This window comes from Amaranthus tricolor, chromosome 13, assembly GCF_026212465.1.
Source record: "Amaranthus tricolor cultivar Red isolate AtriRed21 chromosome 13, ASM2621246v1, whole genome shotgun sequence".
In the NCBI taxonomy this organism is placed as follows: domain Eukaryota; kingdom Viridiplantae; phylum Streptophyta; class Magnoliopsida; order Caryophyllales; family Amaranthaceae; genus Amaranthus; species Amaranthus tricolor.
In genome coordinates, this window is record NC_080059.1 from 594,736 (window position 1) to 612,163 (window position 17,428).

Here is a 17,428-nt window from a genome sequence, read left to right on the forward strand (position 1 = left end):
CCTTTGAAAGACGAGTCGGCTTAGCATGTGGGAAATGCGGGTTCAGTTTTTACATGATTTTGGCCGGTTACCCATGTATTTGTGACGGTTACTAGGTTTCTTGGAACCCAAGTTTTTCCTAATTGGAATTAGTATATATATACTAATCATATGTTAGGGCTAGGATATGTAAGAAAAACACGAGAAACTAAGAGAGAAAAGTTTAGAGAGTCATTATTGTCTATTGATAATAAGATAAGAATCAATAATTAAAATAGCCTTGAACTTCAAGTCATTTATAAATTATAGCTGTAAAGTTCAATAATTACGAGTTTGAGCGATTGTAAATAAAAAAATTTGGAAGCATTGTAACAAGAGTATAGTTCAGATCACTTGCAATGATTGGAAGCTGGCTTTAAGTTTTTAGGCATTTCATGGCACACATTCCTCATAAACTGCGTTGCGCCCATTCAACTAGATGAATTGGAAACCTTAAAAGATAATTCACCATTAAACCGTTACATGTGACTCACATGTAACGATTTAATGGAGAATCGTCCCTTATTCAATAAGCTTAATTCATAAAAACAAAAAAATACAAAATGTAGGAGTATACTCAAGAAATTTATAAAAAATATTATTCAAATAGCATGAAAATGGAGTATAAATGAACACAACATATAATGGGTATTGTACTATTGTTCAATTTTCACCATGTGAAACAAAATGAAAGATAAACAAAATAGAGTATTCATTCTTAACTGATACCATTATACCAATATATGATTTCTCCATGAAAAAAGACCTTATTTATCCATAGCTCGACTGAAAGTTCCACCTGATCAAATTCATTCAGTAATCAGTATTGAGTCATAGCCACCAATCTCAACCAAGAAATTGAGCTTGCCCATGAGATCTTGAAGCTTAGCTAGTTAGTTACTGCTTTACATTTATAGCAGATAAATAAACCCAGCATTTGTCACAAAAGCAACTCATACCTGATACCTCAGGTACTTTGAAGTAGCAAAAGGTGCAACAAAAAAGAAAAACATGAAACAATTCGAAGGGAATCATACAACAACAAAATGCCATTGCCCTATACGTTGCTTGGACTCTTCATTTTTCCTCGAAGTACCCGTATGGCATCCTTGACACTTTGATATGGTTGAGCACCTACACACTTCAATAGTTCAAAAAGATTTTGAATCAAATAGTCAATTCGGACACTAAACAAGTATCCAAGTCGGACATGGATTACACGAGTTCAAACAACCTAGAATACCAAATGCTCTCAATTAGACATAAATTGGAGGGTCACATATATACAACCTTACACTTATATTACCACAGGTTGATTCTTATAAGCCTGTTACCATTAATTTTAAGGGAATGATACAGAACAGAAGTAATGAAAATACACCACTTATTATGGCATTATCATTATGCAACTGGGTGTATCAGAATTCAGACACAAAATAAGGCATACAGAACAAGTCTTCAGCAAGGTCATTTCTGTCAAGCATTTCATCGAACAAATGGTGCTCACAATCTAAGTTCCTGATAGTTGTAACAACAAACCGAGATAGAGCAAAATATCAAAGAAACAATGATTTACAAAGCTTTAACTACAACTATGTCAACCTATAATATCATTTATCTTCCTACAGTTGATACAGTAATCATGGAAGCATTACTGAATGAGCTAGAAGCTCCTACACTGGAAGATGAAGCAACCTCAGATGATGATGTCCTTGTATAATAAGCTGGTTTTTTAGGAACTGAATCGGTTGAATCACCTCCATCGCTGAGCATCAGTACTACATTTGGCATGGTAGGACGATCAGCAGGATCATCTTGTACGCATAACAAAGCTACACGAATGCATGCTAAGACTTCAATTGGATTGCATGATTCTTTTAGTGTTGGGTCTATGAATTCCAAACCTTTATCTTCAGTCCATAATCTCCATGCCTAGGAAATAATTAGACATTGTAATATCAAAAAAAAATGCTAATATTAAACCAACAACTTCAAAATAATTTTAAGTAAAACTGCATATTAGATATATTTGTTAAAAATAACCGACTTATTGCTTATAACAATCATTAAAGCTTCTTTGTAAGTCTAGAATTATGAATAAATAATAGTTAAGTTTATTTTCAGAAATTATACCGAATAGGGAGTTTATTCAAAAATAGATAATAATTGGGTTTATTTTCAGCGGATCGAGCAAATATTAGTTTATATTTTTTAATTTTCCAAAAAAAAAAATAATATACAAAGTGTTCATTAGCAATGGTTTTTGATAGATTAAAGATTTATGGAGTAGTAAAAGAAGAATATTGATACATACATGTCCTAGTAGACTGAGTCCTTCCTCAAATACTGCCATTCTTGAGTTCCTTATGCCACTTACAATCTCTAATACAACCACGCCAAAGCTAAAAACATCCGATTTGATCGAAAAAAATCCCTCACAAGCATACTCCGGAGGCATATAACCACTACAATAACAATTTATGAATAAAAATTGCAATATCATTCCTGAACGTATACCTCTAGTTGAGATTGCTACTTACTATGTTCCGACAACTTTGTTAGTGTTTAGCTCCGTTTCTTTTCTTCCAATAATCCTTGCTACACCAAAATCTGAAATCTTAGGATTAAGCTCCTCGTCAAGTAAAATGTTGCTTGGTTTCAAATCTCGATGTATGATTCTACATCTCGAGTCTTGGTGAAGATAGACAAGGCCTCTAGCTATGCCGAATATGATGTTAAAACGCTTCTCCCAATCCAAGTACACAGAAAAATTTTGGTCTAACAAAGATTACACAAAATTTGCAATGTTAAAAGGACAGTATTTTAGTCTTTAGTATAGAGGTTAACAACAATTTTGTGATCAGAAAACTAACCAAACAAGCATGTGTGTAGGCTTCCATTAAGCATGTATTCGTATATTAAAATGTTCTCGTCTGCTTTCACACAATATCCTAGTAGTCGTACAAGGTTCCGATGCTGAAGTTTAGCGATTAATACAACCTCGGTCCTAAACTCCGCTACACCTTGTGTCGATACACTTGAGAGCCTCTTGACAGCGATTTCCTTTCCATCCGGAAGTTTTCCCTGAATGAAAGATGATAGTTATTACTTATTGGAATAACTCACTAAGAAAATTAGACTCGTTTTATTGATTTCCTATTATTGTCAATGCCAGCATACAGTCGGGAAAATATAAGGTGCACATATTTTATTAGTCAAAGAGATACCTTCCCAAACCATATGGCTTTGGGAGGAAGGACTCCAATGACTTACAAAGTGTGCATATCATCTTTAGTTTATCGATGTGGGACAAATTATCCCAACATTTCCAAATTTAGGATGGACGCAAAGATTATAGTTCTTTGCTTACGGGTTAAATTGGATCAAAGTTAAATGGTCATTATATCATGCGCACGTCTTATGCATGTGAAGTTGTAGACGTAAGATGATCATGGTTGCTTTTAATGGTCATTCAGATACAAATTTTCTTTTTACAAGGGTAAAGTTGCTTACAGTCGATCCATCAAAATCCCGCCTAAATGGAAGCATAGGTGGGAGACACTTTCGGGCATTAGGGATATAATCGAAAAGTTGGTTTATTTACCCTGAACACGGAACCAAATCCTCCTGTTCCAAGCATATTTGCATCAGCAAAATTGCTTGTAGCTGCTTGTATAACTCTCCAACTGAAAAAAGGAACATCTACGCCTTCAGAATCGTCTCCCTTGAACTCGATAGAGCCTGTAATAAAGTTGGCATAATTCAGCATTGATAGTGTACTGCATTGTATTTCCTAGCAACATGCTTATAAACCAACTTACCTTCATATTTAGCAATCCTTCTTCTATGCTTGTGATCATATATATAGAATACGCCACAAAGAAAAAAAAGTGCGAGAGGAACAGCTACGCAAGGAATCAAAATCTTCATATGTAAAACCGCTAAATGGAAGCAAAACAGAACATCCGTATTAACACTGATCATCTCTAACACAACATATAAATGCTCACATATCGAGTAATTTTTTATAGATCGAGATCATCATACCTTTGACACATTTCAAATCCGAGCCATCCCAATGAAAACTTGGTCCACACATACACCTCCTAGTACCGCCTTTTTTGGCTTTACACGAAGTATGAGGCCAAGGATGACAGTCTGCGGATGCACTACAGCTCGGCTCTAATGGTACTTTCCAACCTATCTTAACCATAATAAAAGGCTGTCTTAGTTGCACTAAAGGGTTATCCTTAAAAATAGAGCAGTTTCTATACTCAAACGGCATGGAACTATTCGATGGCAGAACGTATGAGTTTATATATCGACTGTCACAACTATTGGCTTGCATGACTTGTATGGTAAATGTTTTCGTGTCTGGATCAATCAAGGCGACTCTGAATGTACCTGTTGGAATCGAGAAGTTAACCTGCCCTGTGTCTGAATTACAGTGAAAGTTAGAATACATGGAGTCTCCGCATTTCGATCTATCAGAACTTAGGGGATAGGGGATTGCATAAGCTCCACATGGTGTGCAATTTCTTGAACTTGATCCTGTCACAAGAGAATTAAAAATAGGTTATAACTTATAACCCACCCCTCCCTTGCCCATTAAAAAGATTCCCCAGTTGGTCCATTGGCTAGTTTGATCGGTTGGAACTTAGAGGTAGAGGTGTTCAATGAGCTGGGTCGGAGCAGATCATGTCAAATTTTAAACTGGCAAGGGCGGGTCCAAGCCCGTTTAAATCCGACCCACTTTGACCCCTTTTTTAAAAGTTCATATAATAGTTTTTTTATTCCACTTTATGACCCATTGGGTAGACCCACCTATGTATATAATAATATCATATAAAAATATAATAAAAAGGTGGTAAAAAATTTTTTCGCAACCAATCCCTATAATTATCCGACCCGACCCTTTATACCAAGGCCTGTTAATGAACAGTCAAAATATGACCTGACCCTTAACAACGTACCTATATCAGAAGCTGGTACACGAACAAAGAGGGTAATCCCTTGAGAAAATTCCTCTTCTAAGCGCGGTAGATTAGTCCATGTTAAGCACCTCTTCTCAGTCGTACTGCCCATTCCCGTGCAGTTCGCAATACCATAAGAGTACGCTACACAAGTACAATCCCTAAGGCATTGTAGCTCACAATTGCTTTCTACAGAAGCACTACAATCTACACTTCCAACTTTCATCCTCGGCAATTTCAAGAATGTGTCTGCAGAAGTATTTTGTCTTTGATTCAGACTCCCCGATTTTGCCACACATCCACCAGTATAACATCCCAAATTCCATTCCTGTAACGAACTAGGCCGAAATCCAGGCAAACACTTACAAGGCAAACCATAATTACTATTACAACTTCCAAAATTTCCACATACATCATGGAAACTACACCTATCTTTAGGCTCGACCCAATCCAAAAACCAACTTTTATTACTACTTCCGCGCTTCCATAACTGAATCTGTCCGGAGCTTCCAGTGAAGTTCATCACTAGTCTTGTGTTGTTCGGAAGAGAGGCTTTCCCGGTTCGATCATTCAAAAGTTCAGATAACGCATATGGAATCTTAGCAGAACAGTCGGTTTTGATGTCCCAATACTGACGATACCCTTGTATAATAATCGCATTACTGTCATTTTCCGTTTGTAGCACAAACTGTGCAGATCCTGGTGCAGGACTACTATTATTTGGCCATGATATAAGCTTCAAACTCCCATTTACCGACATCCCTGGAAGAAATGTGTTTGTTGGGTGATCAAAACTTTGCCACACGATGAATTTTCTCTCTTGACTTGATAAAATTAGGTTACCAAGATCATTTAAACACAGTTCAGTAGGATCTTCTGATGCAACAGAATCAGTTCGCCAGTATAATGAACCATCTGTACCTAAAACTTGTGCATTCCCATCTTTTATAACAAGTTTTACATTAGAATTTGATAGAGGTTTCTCTCGATTAGCTACCCATACAACTATCTTTGGATTGGAGTTGTAGTACCATATGCCTAAGTACTTGTTATTTTCGTCGATTTTCTCACTAGGAGTGAAGAATCCAAACTCAAAAATTTCGGTTTGGGATTTTAGAATAATGCCATCTTTGATCGTAGAATTAGAACCATCTGCTAAGCAATAATTTGTTCTATAAGAACATACATGAAAAGATAAAGATAATGTTTGTATGTACAAGAAGAATAAGGAGGTGTAATTTAAAGACATTATGAAATAAGTTTGTGTAGTGATAAGTAGAACTTCAGTTTAAAATACACTAGTGTTAGAATTTTCATGTTTTGATAGTAGGGCATGTAAATAGTCTTCGCTCATTATAGTGTTTCCTTATTCTAACTTGTTTATTTGTGCATAAATATTCTACAAGTAAACTAAAAGCATTTTGGATTTTCTAGTTTTCCACGAATAGTGTAAAAACTTCTCAATGAAAAGTTGATGGTGGGAGCATATCTTTTTAGGAGTGGATTAAAAATATAAAATAATTTTAGCGGTGCTATTTATTTTGTACTCTATGAAATTTTAGAGTATAAGTAAATATACTTAAGAGAAAATAACATAAACTATCATGTGAGCCCCAGATTTAGAGGGTGGCGTTATGCAAATTGATACTATGCACATGCTTATAATCACCTCTAACCCTTTTACTCACACTTAAACCTTGAACTAAAATGTAAATGCAGCAGTCTTTTTTATACTCGACATTAGATATTCCACTTCGAAGTGATATAATAAAAATATATCATTGTGCTTCAACGATTAACTTACCTTTTAGTTGAGTAAGCTTCCTGATATGATGTTTAAAGTCAATGTGAAACTAAAGATCACGAATTTGAATCTCAACCTACTCTTCCATTTTAAATGAAAAAGCAAGCAATGATCGGTGTTGGCGTGTAGTATCCTCATTTCTAACTCAAAAACTATCTTATGAAAAACAGATAACTAACAATTTAAATTAGTTGAGTTATATTATCGTGTAAAAGCTAAATGTATGAATGATTAGTTTTGTCTTATGTAGTAAATATTTGAAGAAGACAGATAATTTATCTGTCACTCATTACACATTAATTTTTTCCATGTATAAGCTGGAAAATGATGTTCTACACATTAAGAACAATCACAATTCGCAGCTGTAAATATTTTGTAATTTTGTTCATTTGTTGACCATATATTAAATGCCAAGACTTGAAGAAAATTCTACCGTAGAATCTACTTCGTATTCCATCAATCCTGTAGTAGATAGACAGGATTGTAAGTATTAGTACCTCAACTTACAAATTTAAGCACTTAAATTTCTAAAACATTTAAATGGAGACAGCGCCGAAGGACGTAAGTCGGTCATGATCCACCTTGAAAATTATAGAATACTAATAATGTAAATAGGAAAATTTATTCATAATGATTTAATTGTTTACTGATTTTTTTGGGAAATTATCAATGGTGCCCTTGTACTATTGAAAAATTACAATGGTACCCAACTGCATTTCAGTGGTACCCCCAATTATATGGTAATTACAACCGTGACCTTAATGATGAATTTTCCGTTAAATGTCCGTTAAATTTGGAATTTAACCTAACCATGGTTAGTTTCTTCTTCTTCTTCCCTTTTCTCTTTCATGGCTGCTCTTCTTCCATGGCTGCTCTTCTTCCATGGTTAGTATGTGCTCCTTTGGCATACCGTTCCATCATCAGGAAACTCGAAATTTGGTTGAAAAGGTGTGAAGATACTGCCATTAGTGTGACTAATCCCTACTGATAAGCTATGCAGAAGAGTTCTATCATCATCAACATTTGCTCTTGTTTCATCAACTCCATCAGGAGCAAGTGTGAAACTGAGATTCGTTGTGTGGATGATATCTTTGAAATTTTGATTGAATTGATTAATTTGTACCAAATGTTATAGCTGTTCCTGGTTTTTTATGGGGCTATCTTATGCCCATTAATGGTTTTGGTGAACAGTGAAAGAAAGATTGAGAATTGAATCTTGAGAAAATATTCGGCAAGTGAGTTGAGATTTTTTCAGCGGCGTTTAGAGAAAGACGACATCGGCTTTGACCTTCAACAAGAAACCAGCCTTTACAAACGAGAGAACAGTTTTTTCTGTCGTCGGAGGAAAGGGATTGGAATACTTGGGCGAGACATTCGTCGGGGATTTCTAATGTATAGTCAGAGTAAATGGGTTCGGGTTTTGTAAGCGGGTCAAGTTGTGGAGGTGGAGACGGTGGGTGGATCATGGGGGTTGATGTTTTGCGGGATGAGGAGGCGAAGCGAGATGTGAAGGAGAAGGAACGGGAATGGTGGCGACTTAACTTGGGTGAGTTGGAAGGGATGGATGCCGATTGGCCCATCCAGGGAGGAGAGTGAAATTGAAGCGCCGTTGAAGAAAAGTAGGCAAGAACTGGGATTATGAGGAACGAAAGTACTGCATACTTCTAAAAAGGATTAATGAAAGTTGAGGAGATGTGCAGGATTAGCAATAAAATTTTTGTTGTCTTTCATGTCCCAGATCTTGAAATATGTTCTATGATGATTTATATGTAGTTAACAATTGAGGGATAGATCATTGTAGAATTGTGTTCCTTATTCATCCGTCATTGACACAAGGGAACTTCATCATCCGGCACAAGGAGAGGAGAGCAGCCATGAAAGAGAAAAGGGAAGAAGAAGAAGAAACTAACCATGGTTAGGTTAAATTCCAAATTTAACGGACATTTAACGGAAAATTCATCATTAAGGTCACGGTTGTAATTACCATATAATTGGGGGGTACCACTGAAATGCAGTTGGGTACCATTGTAATTTTTCAATAGTACAAGGGCACCATTGATAATTTCCCTTTTTATAATAATCTCAATTTTAATTAAGGAAAATTATCAATAGTACCCTTATGTTTTTACACTTTATCTTTGGTACTCCTGTGTTTTTTCGATTATCAATGGTACCTCTAGTACTTCATACTAATTACAATCGTAACATTATTTATGTTTTTGCCGTTAAATCCTTTTAAAAACAAACTATGGTCAGTTTGTTATATATTTATCGTTAAACTGACAATGATTTGTTTTTAAAAGATTTAATGGCAAGATAACGGCAAAAAATACAAGAGTGTCAAAGATAAAGTGCATAAACACAGGGATATCATTGATAATTTCCCTTTGATTAAACATGAATAATCTCATCTACAAGCGAGGCTTGCTAAGAATGCACCATGGTAACCTTTTACCTATACAACAAGTCATTTTGCAATAAAAAAGTAAATACAAAATTAAATTATAAAATGTTCAAAAAAAAAAGAGAAATCAACTATTTTTGCATGATTTTAATTTTTAATTTGCTTTAAAAATTATACACAATTATAGATATTTTTGATTGAATTAGTGCATTAAAAATGATCGAAGTTTTGTTAATTTTGAATTTTATTTAGCTAAAGTTGTTATGTATTTGCTAATTTTTTATCTCTTATATAGATATCCTATGACTCTTTATTAATGAATCATGTATTATTAAAAAAAAAAACTCTGAATTGAAAGAAGTATTATTTATGATTTGTGAGTTAATAATACATGAGCCTAAAACAGCTATTAAACATAAAGATAAACATATATAAACTCTTACATGCGCTTTAGTGAGAATTGAATTTTATCTCAATTGAAAACTTGAAGTAAATACCATCCTTTTCATATATGTTTGAAGATCTAATCTCACCTAATTTTCTGCTTCACTCGGCCTACTATGTGATAAAAAAAATTTGATAATTTTTCAAGTGGAACTCTCATACTCCATATTTTGGAGTGAATTCTCTACTATTTTAAATATTATTTAAATTTTAAATAGAGTATTATTTATCATATTTGCAATTTTGTTGGATTACTCATATTTGCAAATTTAATTAGCGTTTTATTGTGTATGTAGATTTTTCAGAACGCTACAAATTGTAATATTTCAAAAATCAAAATTAGTGATTTATGTTTTTTTAACTTTTTTCTCAACATATTATTTTTTGAACAATATTTTTGGCAAAAGCTAACAAACACCTCTGGATATTCGTCAATAAGAATAATAACATATTTAAAAGAGTAAATTATAAAACAAAATAAAAATTAAAAATAATATAATATATTTTAAATTATAATTTAGTGATAAATTCTACTCCCTCCGAACCATTTTAGTTGTCCAATTTCTTTATTTGGCAAAGTCATTTTAGTTGTCACATTTTTATTTTTTGTCAATTTTTTTTACCAAAATATCCTTAGTTTACACACGTAATTACGAATATACCCCCATATATCTTACTTACCCAACTACCCTTCACCACTTACACTTCATTATTTACCCTTTTTAATGGACCCTACACCTTCCTTAATAACTCTGCCCAAGCAAATGAGACAACTAAATTGATTTTAGAAGGAGCATATTTTATGTCAAATTAGATAATATATCCTTATTAACAAACATTTAAAAACATCAAAGTAAACATCAAAGTTAAACTTATTAAGCCGAAGGTCCTAAATCGACTTTTCAAAAACAATAATAACGGTTCTAATCGCCTTTCTGTTCAAAATTGAAAATTCGGAAACCGAAGCTTAATTTCGAAGTCGAAAATGGCGGGCTAAACTTCTTCTCTCTTTCTTTCTCTCTCCTCACCTCACGCTTTCTTTCTCTTCTCATGGCTTCCGTACTAGAAAAATCCGAAGTTACGGTGCGTTCGAAATTATCCATTCTTCGAAGATTATGCGACGAAAAAATTGAAGCTCATCAGCAAAAAATCGATTCAGTTTCAGTCTCACTCAAGAAATTTCTGCAATCTCACAAATCTAATTCTGAGTCATCTGCTCAAAATCAAGGTTTTATTCTTTGCATTCACTCATTTAGTTTTAATGAACTGAAACTTTTTATTCGTATTGTATTGTTAGGGTTTTGTATTTGTGTATATTAATTTCTGTGTAATTAGGGTTTATCGAAAGGGATTGACGTAAATTATTTGACTAATTGAGTAAATAATGCATCATTAATTGTCTTTCGCAGTTAAATTGGGGAAACTCAAAGTTGAATTAAGAGAATTGGAGGATGAATTGGTGAGAGCATTGTCAGGTACGCTGTTAAGCATAGCATGAATGATTTCTGGCGTATATTTTGATGGTGTTGGATCATTTTTTTTTTGGGAGAAAATGTTTTCTATGCGATTCTATTGTAGTAGCTTCACTTGTTTAGATTGTTTCACATTGATACAATATGTGTTTTATGTCAATTGCAAAACTTGTAAAATTAAATTTGTCAATCGATTTCTTTGATATTGATTTTAATTAATGATCACATCTTTTTTCAAGTAAGAATCTAGATTATAAAGCTGAAGCGTATATGGTATACTACTTACATGCATAAGAATATGAAAGCAAAGCATTTTTTCTAGCCATAAATGCAAAGTTTAACAATTACAACAATCACCTTAGGGAATTATGACAGAATGACCTTGCATCAACGTGTGATGTCTTTGGAGGTAAGACTAAGCTTGACATGTGATGTGATTAATCAAATGAGTGGTATTTAAAAATACAATTACCCTAATTACCTCACAGCTTGATTTCCGACTTTGCACGCATTATTAACTGCTTTCTACAGGAAACGAATGTTCAATGGTGTGTGAAATGATGGATTCTTATCAACACCTCTTCTCTCTAGAGAAGGAAGGTAGTTTCACAAGGCTCAACTTGGCACCTGAGAGTCAATGACTTATGTTTTGCTGAACAATTAACATTTGTCATAGTACTTGCTATTTGAAGAGCACTACTTCAAGTAGATTAGACAGATTGTCATTTAGATGTTTACTTTACTAATTTATTCTACCACATCCTTTCTCTACTCTTGAGGAGTATGCGTGTAGCATCTTCCTTATTAATCATGAAAGAAAACATTACTAATGTCTAATTGACAAAGCTCCAAATCATAAGTAGCAAGAATTTTCAGTTACACAAAGTATTCTTGAAGTCTGCCTCTACGTGCCACAACCAATCTTGTCTTGGACTTTGTTATGCCCCTTCTGTGGTGTTTTGGGTTTCATAGACTCATAAATATTCTATTGAATTTGATTGAGACTTGGAATATGAAGAATTATCTCCAAGTGTTAAAATCAATCATCCACCAATTTGTTCATAGTTTGAAGATATATGTTGCAAAACATTGAATATGTGAGATAAAGAGATGGAATAATTGATCAGGTTTTGTCTGAATAGGGACAAGTTTTCTAAAATGAGGATTGGAGGATTCAATTTGGTATCTGGTAAAAAATGTTCTAATGCAGAATGCAAAGGAGTAATGAGGACATGCTCAAGTGAATTATTACTAGCCATAGTGTAAAAACAAGGCCGCAACACATCACATCGGCCGCATTGTAAAGGTTTTCAAAACAACCGAACCGATACTTTCACATTGTAGAGGGGTAAAAAAATCGTGTTTTGGGCCGCATTAAGAGATATCTTATGATTCAACTGATATTTAGACGTTACGATAATCGCATCACTTCCGTTACCGCATTACTATTTCGTTATCACGATCTCGACTGTTACCGCCTTTGGAAACTATGTTACAAGCTATTGAAGTGACATTTGAAATTGAAGATGCTGAGAGTGCTTGGATTTAATAAGTGCATCCGCCTTGCACTTGCAAAAAAGACCTTTTGCCCCTCGGTGCACCTTGTGGCTCTTAAATCTAAGAGGGAACGTCTCTAGGTAAAGAAATGTTCAAGTATTAGGTTACAAAAAATATGTGAGTTGAAGATATATCCAGTTGCTGGACAAATGAAGGACAGGATTAAATAAATATGATTGAACATCAATTTCTCATTGAGAATCAATATGTTTGGTTTTCTCATGGAAGACCAAAGTACCTAGTTTAGCTGCAACGTTAGTTTTCTTCATGATATGATAATAGAGTGCATGAAAGAATAAGGACCGATTAACAAGATCTTTCTTTATGGTGCATGTCTTGGTTTGTGATTGAGTAGCTTTTATGATGATACCTTTCATCAGCTTTATGCTGATTTCGTTATTGTTGCCTGGTATGTTCACAGTTAAGACAAGGAAAGAGGCCAAGCGAATTGAAATAACAGACTCTCTGTCTGAAGCAAGAGTTAAGGTGGGTGAGCTTCAGAAAATTGTACGTGATCAGGCAACTAGCAAAGATGAATATGCAGCAATGTTGTCTGAACAATCAAAAGGTAATATTTTCCATTCTATTGATTGAATTTCACTTGCTGGACATGCACATTCGTGCAGAATTAGTGTAGTATGCTTCTTTCTCTAGCATAATTATGATTTATTGAACAATAATGAGGCTATGTTTTTTCTTGGCTGACATCGATTATATGTTTCTTCATACTAAGTCAAATGAATAGAATCCTTGTTTCATCCACCAAATCAATTTGTTTTCCACTGGACAAAAAAAGAGCAAAGCAAATTTCTTTGTTCTATCTTTTCTTCTGAAAGCTGATAAAATGAGAGTGATGTTTCTGCAAGTTCCACGGTTCCACCTATGGGACTCCAACTTTTGGATATAATTAAAATCACACCATTGAATATATGTTGTTGCTTGGTGATATATATATTTTGTATTCACTGCCTCTTGCGATAATTGATCGATAAGTATGGTTCTCTCTTGTTTAAGAAGATCTAGAGCCATTTGTAACTTGTAACTATGGAAGGAGGGGTTATGGGGTTTTAACTATGTGCTGCTATCTGTTTTCTCTTCCATTCTTTGTGTGTGTATGTCAATTTTTTATTCTTAAAATTACTCTAAAAGCTTGCTGTTGTTTCTTGCTTATTATAGATACTAATTGCTGAGGCATACATAGATTTGCAATTTTGCATAGCTCAAAAATCTGATTTGTGATAGTAAGCTGATTGTTGAATGATATTAAGTAATAAAGCACATTTATATATTATGTTTTTCCCTTTTTCCTGGCATTTTCGGTTTCAATTAGTGTAGACTTTTTAGATTAAGCTTATGCACTTTTGGGTTTCTAAGTTTGCCCATGGATAGATTTGTTATCGACTATGAGATGCCTTAGCTGGACTTCGACAGGTTACAGAGTCAAAGTACTTTTTTTTCACTAAGCTGCTAGCACTACTTTGTAAATGCTGCCTCCTTGTGTTTTTTAATGATACATATATTCAAAGATATATTGTTTGCTTGTTTGTGATGTTTCAGTACTCTCCAAAGTCTAAATCATTTGTATTAACTATTTATGGATCAACTGTTATAGATTGTATTTTTATAATAAAGTTGAGGTTTTTTCAATTTAACCTTTCTCTTTTTTTTGGAAATTTAAAGCTCTTGCTGACTCTGAAGAAAGAAGTCTAGAAGCTTTAAGGAGAAGAGAAGTAATACAGGACACGGTCACATGGTACAATAAGGTTCTTGGTTTCCGTATCAACACAGGACAAGGTAGTTTTAAAAGTATACTATCAAGGGAGCTATTTTTGATGTTATTTTTTTATTTATAGCTGCAGTTAATGTCTCTTTCGGACAGGTGTAACTTTCTCATTTACCAACATCAATAAAGAATGTCCTAGTGAGGAGTATTCATTCACTATTCGTTATGCAAATGAAATTTATACTTGTAAGTACTGTGTTTCACAATTTGTTGCTTCAATTGGATTTTTAAGGATTTCTATTACCTTTGCTGTATAATCTTTTCTTACAAAGATTAAATTGCAGTGCTTGATTGTAAGCCACACGTGAATGGCATTGAAGAGCTGGTCCATGAGTTAAACAAAAGCAATGGTTTGTTCAGATTTGTAAAAATTGTGAGAGAAAAATTTCGTGTGACATCATTAGGTACACTCATACTCCTGTCATCTTATTTTAATTGTTAGCAGGAAGACTTGTCAAACACTGTCTTTTTAGTTGTGTATAATAATCATATGTTTCTCTAACTCTGCCACATAGTTTGTTCAAGTACATTTTCTTGATTTGGAAGTGGCAAAATTCTCAAATGCTTGTTTCTCTCTCTTCAGTTTGATACATTATCTAATGTTCTTATACTTCCTTCTCTAATGTGGATTTCAGGGTCCATATCTCACTTCATATATCAGGACCAAGACTGTACTAGTATGTCTTTATCTGCGTCATTTTCCTATGCTTCACCTGATATCAGAAGTAAATCACCAGTTCCATTTAGAGAAGTCAATGGAGATGTAAGGAATGACAACCATGGAAAAGGCTTCAAATCACCACATCTCTTCCTATCTCCTCGACGTTCTCCACGCATCGTGGTAATACTTGTAAATTCTTTTGTATGTGGTGGTATTTGTTTTGATCTTGAATCTTGAAAAATCAATTGAGCATAAATCCTTTTTCATGCGCTGTTTTTGTTCCTTTCTTTGCGTAGCGTGGTATATGAGATAACACAATCAAGCATAAAACATTCTTAGATGTTTGGTATGCACATTATGTTTTTTCTTTAAAGGGATAAGTGGTAAGGGATCCACATATGGGAACAATTAGTATACATTGAGTATAATATAATCTGGGAAGCACACATTATATATTTATATGCATAGGAACTGCACTCTTGAAAGACATCATTACAGAGCATTTGGAGAATCCAACTATAGATATCTAAACTTTGTCTACCTGCTTGAAGTCATGGAATGACCATTGCCTTAAAATCCACATTTGTTTACTCGGAGTCTCAGACACAGTAACGTGCATTGGGTATATAGGCGTACATATCCAAGTGTTGCATATGTTGAGTTCAAAACTTCTAGACTAAAAAATTGGACACATGTGCAGAGGTACATCTGGACATGTTCATGAAACATTACTGTTTTGAAAATTTTGTGTGTTGCTTTCACATGAGTACTTCTATACGACACATAGACACATTCTAAGGTGATTTGTTCGCTAGTTAAAATTTCGATCTCAAATCTTTTTTGAGTGCTTATTACATATTTACCTTCTCCTGGTGCTCTTTTTTCTTTTACATTATTTACACTGCAAGTATGTTTTTAAGATAATTGAAGTGTTTGCTTGACCATTGAAGTGTTGGTTACAGATTGCATAGCATTGGCAGAGTGTTGAGTGTTAATATGAGTATGCTAGGATTAATATTGAGTCAAAATAGGTTTCAGAATATGAGTGCTCCTTAGATTTCTTGTGTTTAACCATTTCTAAGATAAGGCCATTATCTTTTGTAAAAATGTGTATTTTAATTTTTGTTTTAAAATGCAGATGCATATTTGGTAAATTGAAATGGTATTTGACTTGATATTTTGCATATTAGGTCAAATAGGATTTTTTTTTTCTTCTGTTGTGTTCAGCATCTTTGATAGCTCTCAAGTATTGCCTATGAGTTAGTTAGTGCTTAAGGAAGAACCAAATAAATTTCATGTTTTGCGCTGCTGCTGGCAGTTTCTGGAATCTGGATAGCCTTTTGGCTCGTGATACTTTTTTCCGAGGGTCATTAGACAGTTAAGCAAGGATCAATCTGATGCTTGGAATTCTGTTTTTTTAGATCATTAGCTGGGTTACCTGCTTCTCTGGAAAATGTTTTTTCTCGAGGACTTCCAAAAATACTGATTTATTTCAGGACTATTGGGACTACTATATCTATGTTGGCATTAAGACTTGCAGTAAATCTATATATGTAATCTACACAATTATTCGAAGGCCTTTAAGAGAACCAAAATACTCTCTTCTAGCCCCTTGCCTGCAATTATTCGGACTCTCCTAGTCTGTTGGAAGTATTAAAGTATGTAGATAAACCTCAAGGTTTTGTGCTTAATTTGTTTGATGTTCAACACTTCTTCAATCTTGACTGCTTTCGAAGAATGTTGTAGCATGATTTACGTTTGAATAGAAAGGTATATACTGATTTGTACAGAAATTTCAAGGGGGGCATTAATTTATTCATACGATCAGTGTATACCATAGGGAATTTTAATTGTTTACGAGTGTTTATGATCTTGATTTACGGAATGTTCTATGATAATCGGAGTCTGATTTAGTACGGTTCTTGGACATTCCAGGCAAAGAAACAAAGAGATGGTTGAAGATGTTCACCGTGCTCAGAAAAGGGGAAATATATGCAAGTTGCAATAAGAAACATCAACTCGACTGCTGGTTGGACACGTACAATGTAATGAATGTAGTGTTAGGAAGATGTGATGCTGGTTATAAAAAAGGTATGAAATCTAATCCTAAGTTAGGGTATCAGTATATTCTTTCAGGTGTGTTTTTGAAGATCCATTCAGTGTTAGGACATCAACTTTGGCGTTAAAAGTGTTTGATATTTCTTTTTTACATTGTAAATTATTCAAGTATGATTCATTCAATGTTACCATTTCTTTCATTTCAACTTGCCATTGAGATTAGAGTTGATGTGATTGGTCCATAAGTATAGTCT

General features: G+C 34.1%; 2 protein-coding genes across 3 annotated transcripts; one reads left to right on the top strand and one right to left on the bottom strand.

The window, feature by feature from the left end:
• Window positions 1-632: 632 nt before the first annotated feature.
• LOC130798200 (G-type lectin S-receptor-like serine/threonine-protein kinase At4g03230) lies at window positions 633-8,261 on the bottom strand. The gene is made up of 12 exons (XM_057661090.1): window positions 7,985-8,261; window positions 7,706-7,884; window positions 6,796-6,815; window positions 4,992-6,163; window positions 4,066-4,569; window positions 3,840-3,959; window positions 3,623-3,759; window positions 2,892-3,102; window positions 2,559-2,796; window positions 2,333-2,483; window positions 1,696-1,950; window positions 633-1,159 (listed from the first exon to the last, which is right to left on the bottom strand). Exons 1-12 carry the CDS (start codon window positions 8,259-8,261, stop codon window positions 1,076-1,078), a joined length of 3,348 nt encoding a protein of 1,115 aa, XP_057517073.1. The 3' UTR covers window positions 633-1,075.
• Window positions 8,262-10,531: 2,270 nt separating this feature from the next.
• Window positions 10,532-17,380, top strand: LOC130798228 (kinetochore protein SPC25 homolog). 2 transcript variants are annotated; one of them, XM_057661129.1, is made up of 8 exons: window positions 10,532-10,871; window positions 11,053-11,118; window positions 13,094-13,240; window positions 14,353-14,466; window positions 14,552-14,641; window positions 14,740-14,859; window positions 15,091-15,296; window positions 17,052-17,380. In XM_057661129.1, exons 1-8 carry the CDS (start codon window positions 10,694-10,696, stop codon window positions 17,073-17,075), a joined length of 945 nt encoding a protein of 314 aa, XP_057517112.1. In that variant the 5' UTR covers window positions 10,532-10,693; the 3' UTR covers window positions 17,076-17,380. The 2 variants fall into 2 exon arrangements, with proteins under 2 accessions (XP_057517112.1, XP_057517113.1); XM_057661130.1 differs by having other exon boundaries at window positions 15,091-15,293.
• The last annotated feature ends 48 nt before the right edge of the window (window positions 17,381-17,428 follow it).

Excerpts from the sequence above, each read along its gene's own strand:
- LOC130798228 (XM_057661129.1), top strand. The coding sequence starts at position 10,694 with ATGGCTTCCGTACTAGAAAAATCCGAAGTTACGGTGCGTTCGAAATTA. Across the intron at positions 14,467-14,551 it reads CCGTATCAACACAGGACAAG|GTGTAACTTTCTCATTTACC; the intron begins GTAGTTTTAAAA and ends TCTTTCGGACAG. Across the intron at positions 14,642-14,739 it reads TGCAAATGAAATTTATACTT|TGCTTGATTGTAAGCCACAC; the intron begins GTAAGTACTGTG and ends ATTAAATTGCAG.
- LOC130798200 (XM_057661090.1), bottom strand. The coding sequence starts at position 8,261 with ATGATCCACCCACCGTCTCCACCTCCACAACTTGACCCGCTTACAAAA. Across the intron at positions 6,816-7,705 it reads AGTTTCCTGATGATGGAACG|GAAGCTTACTCAACTAAAAG; the intron begins GTATGCCAAAGG and ends ACATCATATCAG. Across the intron at positions 4,570-4,991 it reads TGTACCAGCTTCTGATATAG|GATCAAGTTCAAGAAATTGC; the intron begins GTACGTTGTTAA and ends CTCTTGTGACAG.